At 45.4% G+C, this 20,576-nt stretch overlaps 1 protein-coding gene across 1 annotated transcript in view; it reads left to right on the top strand.

Annotated features, from left to right (window-relative positions):
• Positions 1–20,576, top strand: part of DNAJC16 (DnaJ heat shock protein family (Hsp40) member C16) — a 1,127,735-nt gene that overhangs the window by 42,856 nt on the left and 1,064,303 nt on the right. Inside the window, exon 2 of the mRNA XM_069610457.1 lies at positions 19,544–19,728. Coding sequence (XP_069466558.1) covers positions 19,562–19,728 — 167 coding nt within the window. The 5' untranslated portion in view covers positions 19,544–19,561. The remainder of the gene's footprint in view (positions 1–19,543; positions 19,729–20,576) is intronic.

The following is a 20,576-nucleotide window of genomic DNA, read 5'->3' as shown; positions in this document are numbered from 1 at the left end:
AAAAACCCGTACTCGCAGCTCAGCAGTGTGAGGCAGCCCTATTGGCTACCTTGTTACTAATTCCCGGGGGTAGGTAACCGCAATCCTGCTGCCCCTATTTGTTTAAAGTCGCTACGCCTAACGCTCCCATGTGCCAATATATCCCACATTATAGTGCGCCAAAGTCATTAAGTTCGAGGGCCGCACCTCATCCATCAAGTGTATAAAGCTCTATGTGAATGCCCTCCCTTCTATCTTTGCAGTTTACATAATACAATGTCTTCACTTATCGTGCTCTTGGCCGTCTTGTCTGTCATCTGCTGCCTGGCAGCCCTGCGAGTCCAACCACACCGCTGTTTCCTCCGGGGTGTCAAAAAACAGTGCTCTACCCTTGTGCAAAACTTTCAACTTGGCTGGGTACAATAACATGTACCTAATGTCCGCTGCACGCAACCTTCTCTTGACCACCACATAACTGTATCTCTGTCTTTGTACCAGCATGGTGTAGTCAGGGTATGCTGTGATCATAGAGGAGGCTCTCTCTATCGTCCCGCCCTTGCGAAAAAAACTCCAGGATCTTTTCCCTATCTCTATAATTCAAGATTATCGGCCGTGGGGGGTTCCGGGCCTTGGTTTTCCCATCAGGGCTCGGTGTGCTCGCTCTATCGTGAACCCCTGAGAGAGTTTGTCCGCTCCCACCTCCTGCAGGATCATATTCTCCACGTAATTCGTAGGGTCTTGGCTGCCTTCTCCTTCCGGCAGGCCAACCACCCGGATGTTGTTCAGTCTCGCCCGTCCTTCTGCTTCCTCCACCCTGTTCTCAAGGTAGGCAACCTGTTGTTTGAGCACATGGACCTCCTTCGTGTTGTTTGTGCTTACGTCCGTGTTAGTCTTCACAGCGCTCTCTAGGCCACTAGTTCTTTCCGCCAGCGCCCTGACGTCCTGCCGCAGTGGGGTAACTTCAATTCCCACGGCATCTATTTTGTTCTCCAGGGCCGTCCGTAATTCTGCCATTGCCGTGCCCCACCTGGTGCTTAGGTCCGTTATTGCAGCTAGGACTTGTTGATTTTCCCCTGCAGGGGCATCATCTCCAGATGCCTCCCCGTTTTTTGTTCCTGGGTCAGAGGGGTCCGCTATACCTTGGCAAAGGTGTCCATAGTGGGTTTGTTTACTCCTGGCTTTCGGCCCCTTCACCGACATCTTGCAATACCACTTTGAGTCCTGTATCAGCCCTTCTATATGCCAGTATATTCCGTATCTTGTTTGGGGGCTCTCAGTAGACCATGCTATGGGGCGGCCCGCAAGAGCGAAACCCGGAATGGGCTGTGTCCTCCCACGTCTCCTCCGCGAGCTTTATTTGATTGCAAAGTACAGGGGCCCGTATTTCCTTGCCTCTTTTCCCCCCTCCTTTCCCCTTAGCAGCGTGACACTTTGGGCTCCCTGTGCATGTTGGTCTCAATCTTCTGCTGAGGCTGCCTGTGCTTGGCAGTCCATGGGTATCCACCTCAAGTGCGCTTTGCGTTGCCCTGCACAGTGGTCAAGTGCCACCATGTAGCTCAGCATTTGCTGAATGTGTCAGCCGTGGGTGGGGATAGTTTCCAAATGCGTAATGCCCCAGGACCAGCTCCCAGCACGCTTCAATCCATTGCTGTCCCAATGTCGGGCGGCCCCGATTGCATCCGTGTTCGAATGCAATCGGTGCACGCAACGCCCAGCCGTGTGCACACAATGCCCAGTTACTGTGCAGGGGGACTCAATCCGTCTCCCTGCTCTGTTCGTCACGGCCTCAGTGCGCAGTTCCATATGCCACATGCATGGTCGTGTTGCTGCTGGCCTTGTCCCTCCGGGCCACACTATCTTACAGCTCGTGCAGCCTTTCGTTCTACTCTCTCCGCATCCTCTGCCTTCGCACACTTCTCTTCAGGCAGCACCCGGCGGTCGTCGCACTCCACTCAGCCTCGCTGAACAGCTGAGAACCGCGTCAGTGTACAACGCTTGTTGATACACTGCATCAGTCTGCGGGCGCTTCTCTCATGCAGGCCCGGGGGCGCTGCTTTCTTTTCCCCACAATCCGAGCTTTTGACTCCTGCTGCTGTAGGCAAGCGTTTTCGCGCTCCGCGCGGGTTCAGCTGGGTCCTGCAGCCTCTGTAGACCGCCGAAAGCCACGTTGGTAGCCGGAGTTGCTAGTGTAGCCAACTCCGGTTGCTACATATGTCCGGGCCTGGGGGCGCTGATCTGTTACGGCACAACGCAAGTCAGCCGACAGCGTTCCGAATTATCAGCGAGTCTCGATCTGTAGCGGGGCCTAGATGACGCTCCCTTTGTTGTCTGCCATCTTGGCAACAAGATATTCACCCGGCCGCAGCTTTTAAAGTCAATTATCTGCCGATCCGCAGATTCGTATGACTTGGCTTTCAAGGTTCTTGCAATGGATACATTCCGATGCCTGGTCCTTCCTTCAGTTTCAAGGCTCGAACAGCCTATTTTAGCCAGTCGGATCATCAGGAGCACGACACAGGAACACCACCTAGTCCATGGCTAGTTAGCCACGCCCCCAGTCTTTGTTGTCTTCCGGGCCGGACAAAACACTGGCCCTCATTGGCTCAGCACACACGCACCACGTCGCTCCTATGAGCCACGTAGTGCGTGTGTGCTGCACCAATAGAGCGCCAGCACTACGCTGGCGTGGTCCATAAGGCTTGATGCCGGAAGGCATTTCAGCCTTGGACCACGCCAGCCGTAGTACGATTCCAGTTACCTTGCCTGTCTTCCAGCACGTCTCCGGTCCGGTAAGTGGTCTGTTTGTGTTTGTGTGGCGGGTCTGTTTTGCTGTATGTTTGTGTTCTGTATGTTGAGATGCGGGGGTGGGGGTGTTGGGTGTGCATGAATGTTTGTTTTTGAATGTTTGTGTTGTGTATGTTGGGGTGGGGGGGTTGTCGGGTGTGCATGAATGTTTGTTTTGGAGTGTAAGTGCAGTGTATGTTGAGATGCAGGGTCTGTATGTTTGCATGCCATGCCACGGCTAGTTTGTATGTTGATTTGGGAGGTGGGGGTTCTGGTCTGTATGGGTGCATGCTGGAGTGTGCTGATTTGGGGGGTTCGGGTCTGTATGGGTGCATGCTTGAGAGTTTGTTTGCTTTTCTGACTGACCTGACAGGCCATTTCACTGATTTAAATTTAAAGTTGCAAGGAAGCCAAAATCTCATATCGGATCTGTTTGAGGCAGTTTGTGCCTTTGAAATAAAGTTAAGGCTTCTGACAGCCCAACTGGAGAAAGGGATGCTGGTACACTACCCCGCATGTGCAGAGGTTTTCCCCCATGACAAGTATGTAGGATGGTATTGGCATGTGAAGGTCCTGAAGGAACTGCAAAATGTTTTTGAGAATCGTTTCTCACAATTCAAATCCCAGCGAGACTCTTTTAAACTTTTTGCAGACCCTTTCTCAGCTGATGTTGACAGTGTGCAACCTGAACTGCAACTGGAACTGATTGAACTTCAGTGCTGTAGTGCACGTAAAAATAAGCATAGAGAGATGCCTTTATTAGTCTTCTATCAGTCTCTGGACACTGCTCAATTCCCCAATCTGTCACGGGAAGCATTAAAGATGGTATCTATGTTTGGCAGTACTTACATTTGTGAGCACGTTTTTTCACAAATGAAACTACATAAATCCAGCCTAAGGAGTAGACCAACTGACCAACATCTCCATGCTATCCTGATAGTAGGAACAACCTCACTGGAGCTCGAGATCCAGAAACTGACAGCTGAGAAACGCTGCAATGTTTCTCACTGATCAACTATGTCTGGTTCACGGTTTCAACCTGTATGATTTGGGGAAATGTATAGTACAAAATGTAAGTTTAAGTTTTAAATACAAATAAAACGGTACACCTCCAAAAAGGTGTTCTTTTTCCAACGGTCATAGTGTTTGGTTGGGGGTTGAGGGAGCCATGGGGCATAGTGTTTGGTTGAGGGAGCCATGGGGCATAGTGTTTGGTTGAGGGAGCCATGGGGCATAGTGTTTGGTTGGGGGTTGAGGGAGCCATGGGCATAGTGTTTGGTTGGGGGTGAGGGGGCCATGGGGCATAGTGTTTGGTTGGGGGTGATGGGGAGCCACGGGGCATAGTGTTTGGTTGGGGGTGATGGGGAGCCACGGGGCATAGTGTTTGGTTGGGGGTGATGGGGAGCCACGGGGCATAGTGTTTGGTTGGGGGTAAGGGGGCCATGGGGCATAGTGTTTGGTTGGGGTGAGGGCCATGGGGCATAGTGTTTGGTTGAGGGAGCCATGGGGTATAGTGTTTGGTTGGGGGTTGAGGGAGCCGTGGGACATAGTGTTTGGTTGGGGGTTGAGGGAGCCGTGGGGCATAGTGTTTGTTTGGGGGTGAGGGGGCCATGGGGCATAGTGTTTGGTTGGGGGTGATGGGGAGCCACGGGGCATAGTGTTTGGTTGGGGGTGATGGGGAGCCACGGGGCATAGTGTTTGGTTGGGGGTGATGGGGAGCCACGGGGCATAGTGTTTGGTTGGGGGTGGTGAGGGAGCCACGGAGCATAGTGTTTGGTTGGGGGTGGTGAGGGGGCCACGGGGCATAGTGTTTGGTTGTGGGTGGTGAGGGGGCCATGGGGCATAGTGTTTGGTTGGGGGTGGTGAGGAGGCCATGGGGCATAGTGTTTGGTTGGGGGTGGTGAGGGGGCCATCGGGCATAGTATTTGGTTGGGGGTTGAGGGGGCATTGGGGCATAGTGGTTGGTTGAGGGAGCCATGGGGCATAGTGTTTGGTTAGGGGTCCATGGGGGGCATAGTGTTTGGTTAGGGTGAGGGGGCCAAGGGGCATAGTGTTTGGTTGGGGGCGAGGGGGCCATGAGGCATAGTGTTTGGTTGGGGGTGGGAGCCATGGGGCATAGTGTTGCACTCCAAGAGTGAACCCAATAATAAAGCTAAAACAGGCACAGTAAGGAGATGTACATCCTTTGCTTTTTGAGGAAACCTGACTCAGCGAAGGCCATACTCCTCTTGGGCAACCCAAACAGCAAAGTATAGCAGTCCAAAATAACGGAATGTCCAATCAAGGGTCAATAAAATATATATAATTTAATTAAACAGACGATATACAATAACTAAATAGAAATTAATTATAGCAATGGAAAATGTGAAGTACAAAATGTAAGTTTGAAATGCAAATAAAAATCGTTACCCCTCAAAAACATTCTTTTTACATGTGTTTAATACAAATTGGGGGTTGAAAAAGCCTCCTGCCATGCCCCGCCTACTGCCCCACCCACATTTACTTTCCGGCCCACTATAGCCCTCATGTAAGGTACTTTCGGCCCTTTGCCAAAATCAGTTGTGCACCCCTGATCTAGGAGTACAAGTGTATGCAAGGAGAGTAGTGGCAATAGGAATGGACATGCAAGCATGGATGTGAATGGTGAATGGTGCACAGTATTGTGCATTGACCCAAACATACCATTGTGTGAGTCAACTGATGAGGAACTGTTAGCTGATAACAACAATGACGGGGACATTTGTTGGAAATTAGCATCCCATGTGAAGTAATGGTACAGTACAGAAAGGTACCAAGCCCTCTCATGGCTGCTGCCAGCGCACCACATTCCTACTATGACACAGATATGCAACAAGTGTCCCCTCACCTGTGGACCATGAGCCCCCATGATGTTGAGCTATTGAGGGAAGTGACAAGAGTGCCCTAAAGCCAGGAGCAATATTACCCACGGTCAACCTGTACCCACTGTGCAGAGAGCCAGAGGAAGGGATTCAGGAAACACTAAGTGCACTACTTCAGCAAGGGATAATTGTCCCCTCAAATTCACCATGCAACATGGCTGTGTGTCCGATTTAAGAAAGCGACAAGGGGGTTGTGTCGTATGATCCAGGGCCTTTGCCCACTTAATGATATTGCCCAAAAAGGAGTTCCCTCTTGTTCCAAATCCCGCCTACCTTTTGTGCAGTATTCCAAAACAGTCCACTTATTTTACTGTGGTCGATTTTCAAAAATGCATTCTTTTCAGTGCCCCTTGATCCAGGCTTCCTATACTTCACAGCATTTATACTGGGTGGGAGAAGGTACGCCGACTGCCCCAGCGGTACTGCGAGAACCCCAGGATATTTAACAGGATATTGCATGAAGATCTCAGCAATATTCAAGCCCAGAGCACCATCATTCAATATGTAGATGACCTTCTGGTCTGCAGCGAGAGTGAAGAAAGTTGTCAAATAGATTCTATTGTCCTCCAATTACCCGCCCAAAATGGGTATAAGGTAGACAAGAATGTCCTGTCCTGTGACTAATGTCCTGTACTTGGGCCAATTGATTTTAAAAGATGGTAAGAGAATAATACCTGACCGGGCGGCAACAGTTTGCGCCTCAGTCAGACCCCACACAATTAAGGATATGCAGAAGTTCCTCGGAATCTGCAACTACTGTAGGACATGGATACTAGATTATGCAGCCTACACAATGCCCCTCTTGCAAGGTCTAAAAGAAGCACAGAAAGACCAGACACACATAAAGTGGACCGTAGAAATGCAGACAGCTTTTGAGAGCCTAAAAGAATTGATCAGCATGGTCCCTGATCTAGGCACACCTGATTACGAGCAGGAATTTTACCTGTTCTCACTCTCCAATGGGACCCTGATGACAGCTGTTAACAAAAAAAAATCCATGGGCCACAAACCATTGGCATATTGCAGTGGCACACTTGATTCAGTGATGCAGGGTCACTTTGCTTGCGAACAGGCCCTCACAGCTGCCGCCTTTGCTATTGAAAAGAGCTTAACAATTGTCATGGGGTGCTCTGTCACCCTGTTCGCCATACTCTAAAGGTCAAAATCTACTCTCGCTATACAAAGGGCATTAGCCTACGAGAATACTTTCAAGCCCGAATATTGATGTGGTACGATGTAAAACAGTAAACCCAGCCATGTTCCTTACAGAGCTATGCACCGTGAAAGATATGCAAGAGCATGATTGTGCCACCTATGAGGGAGGAGGAGATGACATTCCTAAAGCAAGGGAAAATGCACTGCAGGAAGGAGAAGTGTTCTTTGTAGATGGATCAGCATTAATTTGCCAAATAACAGGTGAAAAACATGTCTGAGCAGCAGTAGTGAGATTAGAAGATGGGGGAATATGAGGTGTTGGTTAAGAAACGTTTGCCCATGCGTTATTCCGCCAAAGCCGCAGTTTTAGTGGCATTGTTTGAAGCTGTCTATGCAGCAAAGGAGTGTGCACTAACCATATATTCAGATTCGGCATATCTGACCACTATGGTACATGCTAGATTATCAGATGGAGATAAAAGGGGTTCAGGAGAGCTTACGGGTCAGTACAACATGCAGAATTACTGAATAAATTGATTGAGGCACTTGCAGCACCCTCTATAGTGGCCATAGTGAAATGTTAAGCCCATACCCATAATGATGATGAAATATCTTGCAGCCGTGGATGCGGCTGCCAAAGAAGCAGCATATCTGGCCATACCAGTACAGAATGCACATAGATAAACAAGAATACCCATTGCCCAAATCGTAGGGTTACAAAAGAGAGCCCCACCCACAGAGCAGGAGTTATGGACCAAACGAGGGTGCACACAGTCGCCCATTAATTTACTGTGGTGACAGGAGACATGTGAAGTGGTTATGCCTGTAGAACTGTTGTGCGTGGCATTCGAACAATTGCACTTTCCGGCACATACTTCCAAGCAACACATTGCTGCCGATCTCCAGGAAGATTGGTGTATCCCAAACCTCCAGGAATACCTCAGCAAAATGGTAATAGAATGTACGGTTGCCAGTCAATTCGTCAAAAAAAATTGGTCGACCAGACAAATGGTCGAAGCAAATTGGTCGAAAACCATTTAGTCGAAATTTTTTTTTTCTATTTTAACCCTTTATTTATTTATTTATTTTTTGGGGGGGGGGGTTCCCCCCCAACCCCCTTTTTTGCCTTAAAAAACCTTTTTTTGCCTAAACGACGACCCAAAAAAATATATATAATTTAAAAAAGAAATTCGACGAAATGGTTTTCGACGAAATTGCGTCGACCAAATGTCATTCGACCAATTTGAGGTCGACGAATTGACTGGATACCGAATGTACAACATATGAAGTATTCAATTCAGGGATGACTCTCGGAACACTCAGGGGGACGTTACCCTGCCCCATAGAACCCTTCAGCGGGCTGCATAATGAATATGCAGACATGGGAGAGATGTAATGGAACAAGATATTTAATCGTGGTGTTGCGTCCCTTTTCGCGATGGGTGGAAGCAGCGCCCTGTGCCCACCTGGACGCAAAGTGTGCAGCCAAATTGCTTTCTGGGGAGGTATTCCCCCGATGGGGGATATATGATGTCATACGTTCTGACAACGGAACACACTTTGTAAATGATTTGTTCAAGGAGGTGACCCCTCTGCTGGGAATAAAACACAAAATGTGCTCGATTTACCACCTGCAAGCAAACGGAATGGTCGAGAAAATCAACGGCCTCATTAAGAGTAGGTTATCAAAACTGTGCCACTCCCTAAAAAAAAGAATCTGGCGTACTGCTTGCCTTTGGCCCTTTTCCAGCTGCGTACACAACCCAGCAAGGGCTACCACCTGCCCCCCCCACGCAATAGTAACTGGTCGACGCATGCAAACACCGTTGTCACCAGTGAGGAGGATGTCTGATGTACCCAGAACAGCAACTGTCCTAGGGGAAGAGTTTAAAGAATGTCACCCAGCTCGCGCAGGCAGTGAGATGAATTGCCAACAAATTACAACACCATTTACGAGAGAAAGTGAAACTGACACAACAACTGCAGCAGCAGATAGCCCGACACAACCCCCGATGCCTGGCGAATTAGTCTATGTGCCGAGTTTTGTGAAAAAATGGAACTCCCCGTGATTCCATGGACCCTACGAGGTGATCTACTGTACCCCCCGGCTGTGAAAGTAAAAGGGCTACGTTACTGGATCCACCTCTGAGACTCCAGGAAAGCACACAACACTTGGATAACAATCAAACAAACGTTACAGTACCGTAGAAAGGTATTGGAAATAAAAAGTACAGGAGAAACATGTAAATATTAAGTGATACGTAGTACAGAAATGTAACTTGGATATATATATATATATATGCTCTCTCAATGCCCTCATTCTAATTCACCTCTATCTCGTCCCGTCTAAAACTCTTAAGACCCACCCCATTTTTATAATTTCTTTAGGTGCCATGATGAAGTATACGCCACTTAATAATGTACAGTCGGATAGCAGTAGGAATAGAATAAATGCCACACGAGCATACAGCTATGAGTGTGGTCTTAATTCTGTTGCAATTTTCACAATAACTATATTGGTTTTGGGAATGTATTGAACCATATTGTTAATCTGTGGGCCCCATATAAAAGGGGGGGGGGTGATATGGCAAGGTGGCAGCAATATATCCCTGAATCTAACAAGTTTTTATAAAAATGTCACTAAAATAACCTCCCAAATTGTATTATTCTTGGACAATGAAACTGAAAACACACCCAAGGTACTAAATGTCACACTGCCACCCCCCCCCATCATATCTATAGTGTCACAAGCTACCACACAACCTACCATGGTATCTACCTTGTTGCTTAGTGAAATCTACAATGTGTTCCACACCCCAGTTTCCAATATGAAATTTGTTTCCTCCTCTCCCACTATGGTATACTGACAAACAGATACTAATATGAATGTAGATGTTGGTATTTTCCCAATGTACAGTCAGCAACCTGCAAACATACAAGGAACACTATGTACTACTGATAGGCTGTGTAGAAGAATTACTGGGAAACAACAATCTCTTATATAACAGAAGGAAGAAACGACCGGCACGTCAACATAGATGCAATGCTTACCACGGGTTGGGATTAGACACGGTTGAGGACCTTCGCCACCCTGGGCAGTCTAACATACTCTGATATGAGTGCAACAGGAAAAAGAACGACCAATGGCAGTTGCTACGTGTGTTCCGTAATCCTGCATGCCTCTGGTACGCCCAAGGTTTTAGTGTCTCAAGAAGCCCCCTTAGTAGAAGCCCAATGTCTCATCCATCTCGCACTACGCAGGATAAAGAGCTTCTTTCAGGCACGCACAGTAAAATTTAAACTCCTCCTGCTGGACGAAAAGGTCTGCAAAGAAGGATTGCAAGGGCCAAAGTGTTTCATAGAACCAATCCTGGCAATCGAGGGCACAAGCTTTGCAGAAAACAAACGGCAAGAGTCAACATACATGTGCAAAGCGGATGGACTGCGTGGCTTGTCAGATCAAAAGCTGGAATGGATGGACAAGACGTGCAAAAATATGGACAGCATATCACGAAACTGACGTGGGTCACAGCCCTCGAAAAACCAATCGAGGTCCAACAGGAAGAAAATTATGAACTTTGTTTCTATGTAGAAGGCAAGTTGTCTACGGGTTCCAACACATGCTCATCATTCCTGATCTTCGAAAAGCCTTAATGGACTATTATTGGGTGTGCAGCAAACGGGCATACTTGCACCTCCTGCCATCATGTAGGGGCTATTGTATGCTTGCAACACTGCACTCTGCACTGCTGGTTAAACCTGAAGAGCATATCAAAGGGGGAGAAGTGCCTCACGACCGACCAAGAGCACCTCGACCGATCTTTCGAATATTCCCATGAGGAAGAAAGGCGTGATCACCTGTACCGGCAGAAGCGTGCCTTCACCTACCTGTCAAGAGTTCTGACCTCCTTGCACAGATTCCCGATGAATACAAACTCTTTAACTCAGCAGAGACATGTTTTGTCACACTCGTGCCCAGTGTCCAAACAAGAGCAAACGCAAAATGGCTCCAGATAGTAAGATGGGAGCTTATCCAGCTGGCAAATGAAACCGAAGAAGGATTTAACGCCATCAAGGTGGAACCGCAAGCCTTTCGACTCATTACGATGCTAAATCGGTGTGCTGGACCTTCTCATGGCTATTGGAAGAAAATCGGGAGTTCATGTTGCACATTCGTACCTTCTTCAGACTCTGAAAACGGGACACTATCACATGTGATCGCAGCAGTACATGAACTTGGTGTAAAAGTGAGAAAAGGAGGAGTTCAAGAAAATGACTGGTTCAATATGGCGTTCAGCTGGGTACCCTCGTTGCTTGGAACAATCATGAAGATGCTGGTACCCACCATTGTGTAGTTTCTGCTGATCTTCTGTGTGTGCCAGTTAGGTCTCAGGAGCTTCACGAAAGCGGTGCTGAATAGTGCGGTGATGATGGTGACAATAGGCCATAAGAATGGTAATAATAAGTTGCCTCATGATACTAGGGAAACCCAAGTGCAAACTGGCGAAAATGATGAGCCCAAATACTGCATGGTGGCAATATACCACACGGTGGATGAGGTAGACAATTACCATCATCAAACAGCCCCAAGACCTTGAGAATTATAGGGAGGTGTTGGTTGACCTGGATGGGGGATGTATTTACATGATATGCACTCCTGAAGAATATGCACGACATGGGGAGAGTTTAAGCAGTATGTGCAGAGCATGGATGCCCATCAAGGATACCCCTGCATGGGACAAAGCTGTGAAAAGGGCTGAGGAACATGGACATACTGGGGGGAGGGTATTTGTTAATTTAGGAGTAACGAAAGGGGGAATGTTGGGAAGGAGATGGTCCAATCCCACCCCCCTAGCCTTTTCCGCAGCAAGTAGATCTCATGTAAGCGAAGGGGGGAGACACACCAACCCCCTATGGTGCATCCCCTTATGATGCAACATAGAGATTTATATAAATAACGCTGTTCACAGGCCCGAAAACGGACCCCATTTTGTTTTGGCGCAGACGCTATCTTTTTACTAGGCCCAAAAATCATGCCTATGTAAAACTCTGCTCCCCTTTCCCCTGCACCTTGCGCGAAGAAACTCAAGACATCACCACCATCCGCCAGCTCCGTACGAGGCTTGTTCTCACTGAAGTCCCCCATTTATTGTTTCAATTGTTTAGCATCACTTCCACAGAATGCGCTCGCCGCAGAGCGTGAGATTGAAGCAAGCCCCAGTACAAGTGCCCATCCATCTCCACAAAACTGCCCATGCCCTCTCAACCCCCTCCCGCCAGGCCAGGGCCCACCTGTCCCCGACCCTCCACTCCCTTTCAAGTTCTCGTACTGACCACTCCAGAACACCCAAATAACACAGAAAAGACACTGGGGAAAATTTTAAACAGCCCTGAGATTCATCCCCATAGCACGGCTCACGACAGTTTCTAAACTAAAGAATTTCGTGGTTTCCATGTTCCTCCCTCGGCATAATGCACACCACTTAACAAGCCACAAAATTAAACATTCGATTAATGCATACATTTATAATACTTTTTTAAATTGACATTTCATGAACATATTCATCTAATAATAAACTCGGTGTATAGCACTGATCTAGTAAAAACATACCATTTGTTTTATTTCCTATTTTAACAAGTTTAAAGTGCAATTAAATCAATACTCGTAAATGTTCACCTTTAAAAATACAAGAATATAATCCTATACTGCAACCAAATGTGCTGAAAAACTGGTTGCCTCTACGTTACATAAGAGACCCCGTGTAGTGATAAACAATCCTAATACAATGAAAGACAGTCCCTAACTCAAGGGTACCCTCTTTTTACTCCTATGCCCTAATTCAATGAATCCTCATGCGAACTCACATGTGGTTCTAATTAACTTAATACTTCTTTACTAAATGTTGGCTAATTATTCAACATATTAATAACCCAACATGTTTAGTTCTATATCGATAATTGAATATTTGAAAGAACTTCCAGGGGCAAGAAAAAAAGCAATTTATCTAACACACACTGGTCATAACACTTAACACTAAAACAACATTCTTGCTTCTTCGTGGTGTACCTCTTATACCCTAGGGAGAAAGACAACATAGAAAACAGCCGTCAGTTAGGCTGTACATTATTGCAAAAAGCCTCTATTCAGCTAGGAACCAGTAGTCTCCTACTGATGGCTTACCGCATTTGCATTCACCATTAATGCTAAAACAACGATCTGAAAATTCAAACGCACCAATTGATGGGGGTGACACCCCTACGGGTCGCATTCAAACTCTACCGGCTAAGAGTTCTTTTAAAGCCCTACTGACTGACTACTCGACCAGAACCTCAATAGCTCGGACAACTTGGCTAACAATAAAACCTACAGTTCTGAAAGCCTTGCGTGGCAGAAATACTGAGCTATACCTTAAAACTATACATTACACTAGTGGATGTCTCAAACAAGATGCTATCTTGCACTGGTGGAATACCTCAATCAACAACGGCGTCAGAGTCAAAACTGTACTAACATGATTCTTAAGTTGAGGTCTCATCATAGTGCAACCACTTACTCAAAACTTTCTCTAACAGTAACTCCCATCGGACCGCTTACCTTTTAGAAAGCAGTCGCCACCTGTCTGAATTCATTCACACTGCGTTGGTCTTCTCGTGTGGGGCGCATATGTTGTCCTCGCCCTGTATAAGGGTTCTCTTGATACGGATACCCGATAACTCGAGATTTGTAATCGCGAGTTAACAACCTGTAAAAACAAGTTGAGCGTTACTAAACACTTTAGCTCGCTGGAGCAGTGTCTTAATCGTTCGCGTATCGGGCATCAAAACGTGAAATTAATGGCAACTTGAAGGGTACAACCCTATGAGCACCACGTATTGGCGCAGGCTTCCAGGACAAACTAGTGACTTACTCTCACTGAGTTCGGACGGCATCCGTTTCCTCCTGGTACGGATTGCGTCTCCAGTCAACTGATCTCCGCGTCCGTTGCATTTAAAGCTAAAGTGCGCACACTACAGCTGCACATCATTACGAGTACGGGCTGTACGATGCACCTTAAAACGCCCCTTACCAGGGTGCTTATTTGTTCACCATCGTCCGTAAACATACCGCTCAATACATATGGCGAACCCACCTCAATTACGTAATCAGCATTTGAGATAAATCCGCCACCAGCCGCCCGTATTGAAATGGCGGTCTTGTTAAATTACTAAAAGGACAAATTGCTCTAATCACTGCAAGGTACGTTCGCGTAGTGATATATAGTAAAGGTGCTCTGATTATTTCACCATGTGTTGTTCCGATCAATGGCCTCATTAAGTCCGATCTCCATGGTATTACAAAGAAAGGTGAGCTAAGTTTCTTTCTGTTGTAACTTCTTAACAGATTCACCATCTACAGCTGGGGCAATATGTAACAATGCAGTCCATACAAAGTCATTCTCTCTATGGTCCATCATTGGAAAATGGTTAACCATTGGGGCTGTAGACACCCTGTTTTTAATACAGCTTTTGTGTTCTGAAATACGCACATTAACTTTGCGTTTTGTCATCCCAATATTAAGGGCACCAAATTGCATATACTACATTGCTAGTATTACAATTGGTGAAAGTAGTTTGGGACCATGGTTTACTCAGACCTATATCGACTTGTTCAGATCTTTTTGTGAGATGACAGTTCGTGCAGTGGCCACAAGGGGCATGCCCTACCAGTTTAGGTAAGTCCCATATCTCGGTAACTCTCTTCTGTTTTGAACAACCTCTTGAAATATCATTTTTTTGTTAAGAGATCCTTCAAGTTGGGCCCTCTTTTAAACACACATAACTGATGTTCTACCGGGCATTCTCCACCATGTAAAATGTGCCAGTTTGTTCAGATAATTTTGACCACTTGGTTAGCCAAAGGATTGAAAGTGCTAACAAACACTAGCTTTTCTTTTTCTCTGTGGTCTTGTCACGATACTCGAGGAGTGCCTCACGATTGTTTGTAAATCTTTTGTATGCACGTTTAATTATTTTTTTCGGGTACCGTTTAGCTTCCAACTTCGAGCTTAACACTTTAGCTTCCGATTGGAAAATCTCTCTTGTGGAGCTGTTCTTTTTAAGGCACAAAAATTGGCCGAAAGGGAGGTTTTCCCTGGTGTGATGGGGATGACAACTGTCAAAAACAAGGAGAGAGTTATGATCAGTGGGCTTTTGGAATGGTTTCACTTTGAGAGTGTTCGAAACCCTATCTACCCAGATAGTGATATCTAGACAATGTATTTCTGTATCACTGTGTTGATGTAAATTTCAAGTACTGGTTCTGGATGTTAATCCACTCTATGAATTCTCCAAATAAAGCTGAAGATCCATTCCATACGATCAAGATGTCGTCAATGTAACGACGCCACAGACCCAAGTTGTTAAAAAAAGGGTTTGTGGAACTGTAGATACATCTTTCAAAACTTTCAACATACAGGTTAGCTGCCGAAGGAGCAATTGATGACCCCATTGCTGTCCTGTGTGTTTGATGGTATAGTTGGCCATTAAAACCGAAATAATTTTCGGTCAGGGCCATTTCTGCACACCAAAGGACAAAGCTGTTAGGTGTAGTGCCTTCCGTTCTTTTTGACAATAAGGTCTCTTCCAACACTGTTTCTTGTTGAGGGATGCAAGTGTAGAGAGACACAATATCTAAGCTAACTAGGAGTGGTAATTTCAGTAGTGTCCTGAACAAAAGAATACATTGCTGACACGTATGGTTTCACATATCTATCCGCAAATCTCGATAGTGGTTCCAAAAGTGCGCCTGTTCCCGAAACAACTGGGCGACCCGGTGGGTTCAATAGGGTTTTATGGATTTTTGGAAGTATATAAAATTTAACCTGGAGATAATCGCTTTCTTGTTGGCATATCCACCCTCTCGCCACTGCTTTCTCTACTTTGGTGGTAATCGGTAAAGTCAATCTCTTAGACGGGTCGTCTTCAATCGGTTGATAAAAATCTCTATCCTCGAGTTGGCGGAGGCACTCGGTTATGTAATCTTGTCGGTTCAACATCACTATAGCTCCCCCTTTATCGGCTTTTCGTAAAACAATCTCGGGGTTAATAGCTAGACTTTTGACAGCAATTCCATCAATTTTACTTAGATTTTAAAACAGACATTTGTCATGGTGTGCTTCAAGTCATGCCAGACTCTTAGCAAAAACTACCGCCTCCGGAGTAAAGCTTGCAACTGGGGGATTAAACGTAGATTTATTTTTAAACCCACTTTCATTGCTCTGGTCATCATAGGTATTTTGAAAAAAGTATTGCTGTAAGTGTATTTTACGTAGTAGTTCTACTTCCACATGTGTCCTGAATTTATCGTATTGCACCGTCGGCACAAAACCGAAACCTCTATTAGAGATACCTCTTCATTGGTGGGAGAGTAGGACGACAGGTTAACTAGTAAGGTCTGTTGCTGCAGAGCACTCTCGGTGCCTCGTCCCAATAGTCTAGATCCTGGCGCTGATCTAAAAAACCTTGCTTGTTGCATCTGCTGCGGGGGTGCACCAATGGGATTCCCTTGGTTTGGTGTATAGAAATTTCTCCTATTGCGGGAATTCCGCCCGGATCTTCTTTGGTTCCTGCCTCTGTTCCGGGAACCTTTGTAGCCTCCTTGTAGTGAGAAACTATTGTTACTCGAAAAACCCGAGCTAAAGGAGGTGTTACCGAAACTAACTTGTATTTGTCCTTGTCTTTGTCCTCCCTGTTGTTGTCCTGCAAAAGAATCATAACCTTCTTTCGTGTACCGAAATTAATTTTCATGCGAGAACTGTAATACATCTTTCTTCATTCTCGCAATGCGGTCTTGAGTACAGAATTCGAGAGTCTGTTAAATCTTTCATGATTTCCTCCAGACGTTTCTTATAAGTATTGAATGGTAATAACTTCTTGCTCTCTTCTTCCATTTTTTTGAGATCTCCTGATATTTTTATAGTTATTTCTCGGGCCGTGTCAATAATCAAAATTGTCCAATCTCTGCCACACTTGTTCACTTTATAACTCCATCGAATTACGAAGTTCTTATTGCCAAGGAACAAGCAAGGCTCATTTCGTACCACTAGGCCCTGCGGGAGGGTACCTGATCTTAAGTAGTCTATCATTATAGACCCATGCAACTCGGTGCGTACAAGACGTTTTTTTAACTGTAGCAATTCGTCCCAATTGCTCAGGTTGGCTACTAGTGATCCTTCTTCATCAGAAAAGAGTGAGGACTGAGCCAACAATTCAAGAACGTACTTATCATAACTTTTAGTACGTTCGGCTGCCATATTGACAACCTCCGAGGGTGGATACCACCACAACAAGAAAAAAACGACGAAACCTGTCACTTTACCTCTAATAAAAGAGCTAATCCTATTTGTTATGAATGCCACCCTGTGGGCATGAACCACACCATCGATGTAGAGTCCCTCAGATCGTTAACTACCACCTTGGTCTTGCGGCTGAACCGCTCTAACCACCAAATAACACAGATAAGACACTGGGGAAAATTTTAAACAGCCCCGAGATTCATCCCCATAGCACGGCTCACGAACGTTTCTAAACTAAAGAATCTTGTGGTTTCCATGTTGTTCCACCCTTGGGATAATGCACACCACTTAACAAGCCAGAACACCCACCATATACTTAATCCTGTGCAGCAGTATATTCTCCTCAAATCAAAACATGTCTGTTCGTGTCATGAAGCATCAGGGAACATAAATAGTAGATCAAACCCCCAGAGGGCGACACCGGTATCAATGAAGTCCTAAATGTAGAGGTCAGAATGCCAATATATTAACCTATTTTCTTTAAGTACCCCCATTCATGCAAGGATTTTATATGCACCATTATTCTCTTATCAGTTCCTGTTGTGTAGCTTAGACTGTTAGAGATGTTACATTTGTCCTGACCTTCACAGCAGAGATGACCCCAGCTGACCCACATGCCACCAGATCGACTGGGAAGCAGCGGCCAATTGCAGCCCGGCATCCCCTATAGAGCAGGCTTTGCTATAAGGCCCCTCCAATCCGCACGATGATTTTGTACATTATATGATGTCAGTAATGACAAAAATGTTTCTTATAATGTGCTGCCCATGTACTTTTTGGCAGAGCGCTCTCGGGCAGCAGTCTCCTTTGCTTGCATACTTTAAATAAATTTGGTTATCCTTGCAATTTATCTCTTGGTCTCATTCCCTGACTGGGCATGTTCTCTTTATTTCTGCATATTGTGAGGACGCGTGTTGGGTGGCCACCTTCAATACACAAAGGACACCATTCTTTCTCGCCAAGGGACAGTTATCACTAACCAAGGTCTTGAGGCCTAGTGTAACATGTAAAGGGGAATTTAGCCTTTCTCGTGAGTTTCTCCTGTGCAGTATTTATTTTTCTAAAACAATATGCCATGTTTTTGAAGTTGCCAGTCCTTGTGCATAGGGCTTTGACTAACCCATAGATTTGGGTAATTCAGGTTGAGAGTTTATCAAACAGGCCGGTTACCCAGAAATTCTGATAATTTTCAGTTCATCCAAATAATTCTGCCAGCCACTGTTCATCGTTCTGAGCTTTGCTGTTCCTTTCTGGTACTGTATTTTCCCTCAGAGTTGAACGTTTGACAGGCTATGCTTTCAGAGCAAGATGAATTACCTTTATTGCAACATGAAACTTGTGCTATCCGAAGCACCATGGGCACACAAGGTTTCCCTTTCGGACCTATAAACGTAACCACACACAAGTCTCGGGCTACTTCCAGTCTACATGCATAAAGATTAGCTTCTTCCGTTCCTTCACTCCCCCACTAATCAACCGCACGAATCCAACACTCTTTCAGATTTGCCTGAGCACCTGGAGGCCATGCAAATGGCAGTTGTGGATGGTATAAATCCTAGTAAGCTAATAAAATCTGAATTCCTATTTGTACCATCCAGTGGCCTGGGGCCTGCGTACAGGCACATAGGTTCATCCATTTCTTCATACAATGGTTTCTTTGATGGCGGTTCCATCTGGAACTGTCCACTCAGGTGGAATTGATGTTCTGCCTAGAAGTAATATTAGGCAATGAGGCCTATTCTACCTCCATAGCAAATTAATGATCATATTGAGAAGAAAAAAAACTGAATTCATTTCAAGTGCTGCTGATATACTAAACATTGTTATAGATGGAACACTAGAAACTATACAGCTTGAAGACCCCCCAAATAAAAGTAAAGTTAACTTCATAAAATGTGTAAACAATCGAGAGCTCATTTATGATCCATCCAAAACTATCAAGTTATTCCAAATATGTTCTTAATCCAGCACTCTTACCTGTCCTTTTAACTAGATGCGTTTTCAATTTAATGTATTCAGATTCCATACTTTAAAACTTTCTGATGGAAATTTGCATTCTGCATTTTTTGTGCGAGAGTGACCTTGTGTGTTTTTTATTTGTGTAAATGTTCTGTGTTTTCTTTGCCTTTTGTATGCCTAAAACACATTTGTTTGGCTCTTGAGTTCCTCTTTGACAGAAACCTCTACTTTATATCCTGCCTTGTCTATGAGGGAGGGGGCCTGTGGGGTTGAGGGGGTGGGAGGAAGGGCACACCTCTTTGCTAATTTTGTTTATAGATGGGTGTAAAGCCTGTCAGTTCTCCCCTTAGTGCATGTCCCAGTCCCTGCTCTGAGTATTCTTCCCTACCCGGCACAAGCTGATGCTCGGCTATTCTTTTTTTATTCTTATAGATACGAGGAGAGGACGACATGGGACTGAAGAAGTTGAGACTCGTTTGGCAGTTTTTGGTGGTTCTTGTCTTGGCTTTAAAGATTTGTTCTGCAGCTGATTTTGACCCATATCGTGTCCTCGGCGTGAGCAGGACAGCCAGTCAAGGGGACATCAAGAAAGCATATAAGCGACTGGCTCGTGAATGGTAGGTAAACCCCATTGTGGGAAATCATTTTTCAAAGAGAAGAGCGCTATGGTAGATCACCATCTGGCAGATGCTTTTTAAATTCAGATCGCCGTCTATGTTGGCAGATGGTCAGTAACTCCCAAGATCAGAAGTACAGGTGTCTTATTTTTTTATATCCTTGATGTTGCTCTTCAACTACATCCAATGCAATTAATAGTGCTAGGGTCACAATGAAGGTAGCCTTGGAGCAAACAGCAAGCAGTTGAATAAATCCACGTTTATTCACATTCATTCTAGACCAGTCGAATCTAAGGAGGCAATACTGGTTTTAGCTTTCTGACCATATATGAGCTACTGCCAGGTGGGAGAAAGGGCACAGGAGTTTAGGATCCGACGGCTGTAGGCTGTGCAGAAGAATGTAGCTCTTGGGGTTTCTGAAAAAACCCACAGATCTACTTCGTCATTTCTTATAAAGCACTCCCTTGCTCTGAAGCTGGTTCAGGACTTTATAAACCCCATACATAATTGTATCAAGATTGATTCATTGTGAAATATAAAAAAAACACAAATCTTGTAAATCTCTTAATAGAATAACCAACAGTGATGAGATAATAGTAGCACAACCCTCAGGAAGGCAGAAAGTTAATCATCAAAACATATGCAGTCGTAATCCATTTCAGGTATTCCCATATGTTTTTATGTTGCAAAAATGATCAACAATGAGGTTGTGTGGAACTGGAAAGAAGAATAAAGGGAAAAGTAATGTCTCATCTAAACAACACCTAGCGACCAGATCGCTTCAGACATCCCTCCTTCTCCTGAGCAAATTCTCTACTGTCACTATTCAGAGGAGGGTCTTTTCCAGT

Source organism: Ambystoma mexicanum, chromosome 8, assembly GCF_040938575.1.
Source record: "Ambystoma mexicanum isolate Mex_15411 chromosome 8, UKY_AmexF1_1, whole genome shotgun sequence".
NCBI lineage: Eukaryota > Metazoa > Chordata > Amphibia > Caudata > Ambystomatidae > Ambystoma > Ambystoma mexicanum.
The sequence above is the reverse complement of the archived record's forward strand: the minus strand, read 5'-3'. Positions and strand labels throughout refer to the sequence as shown.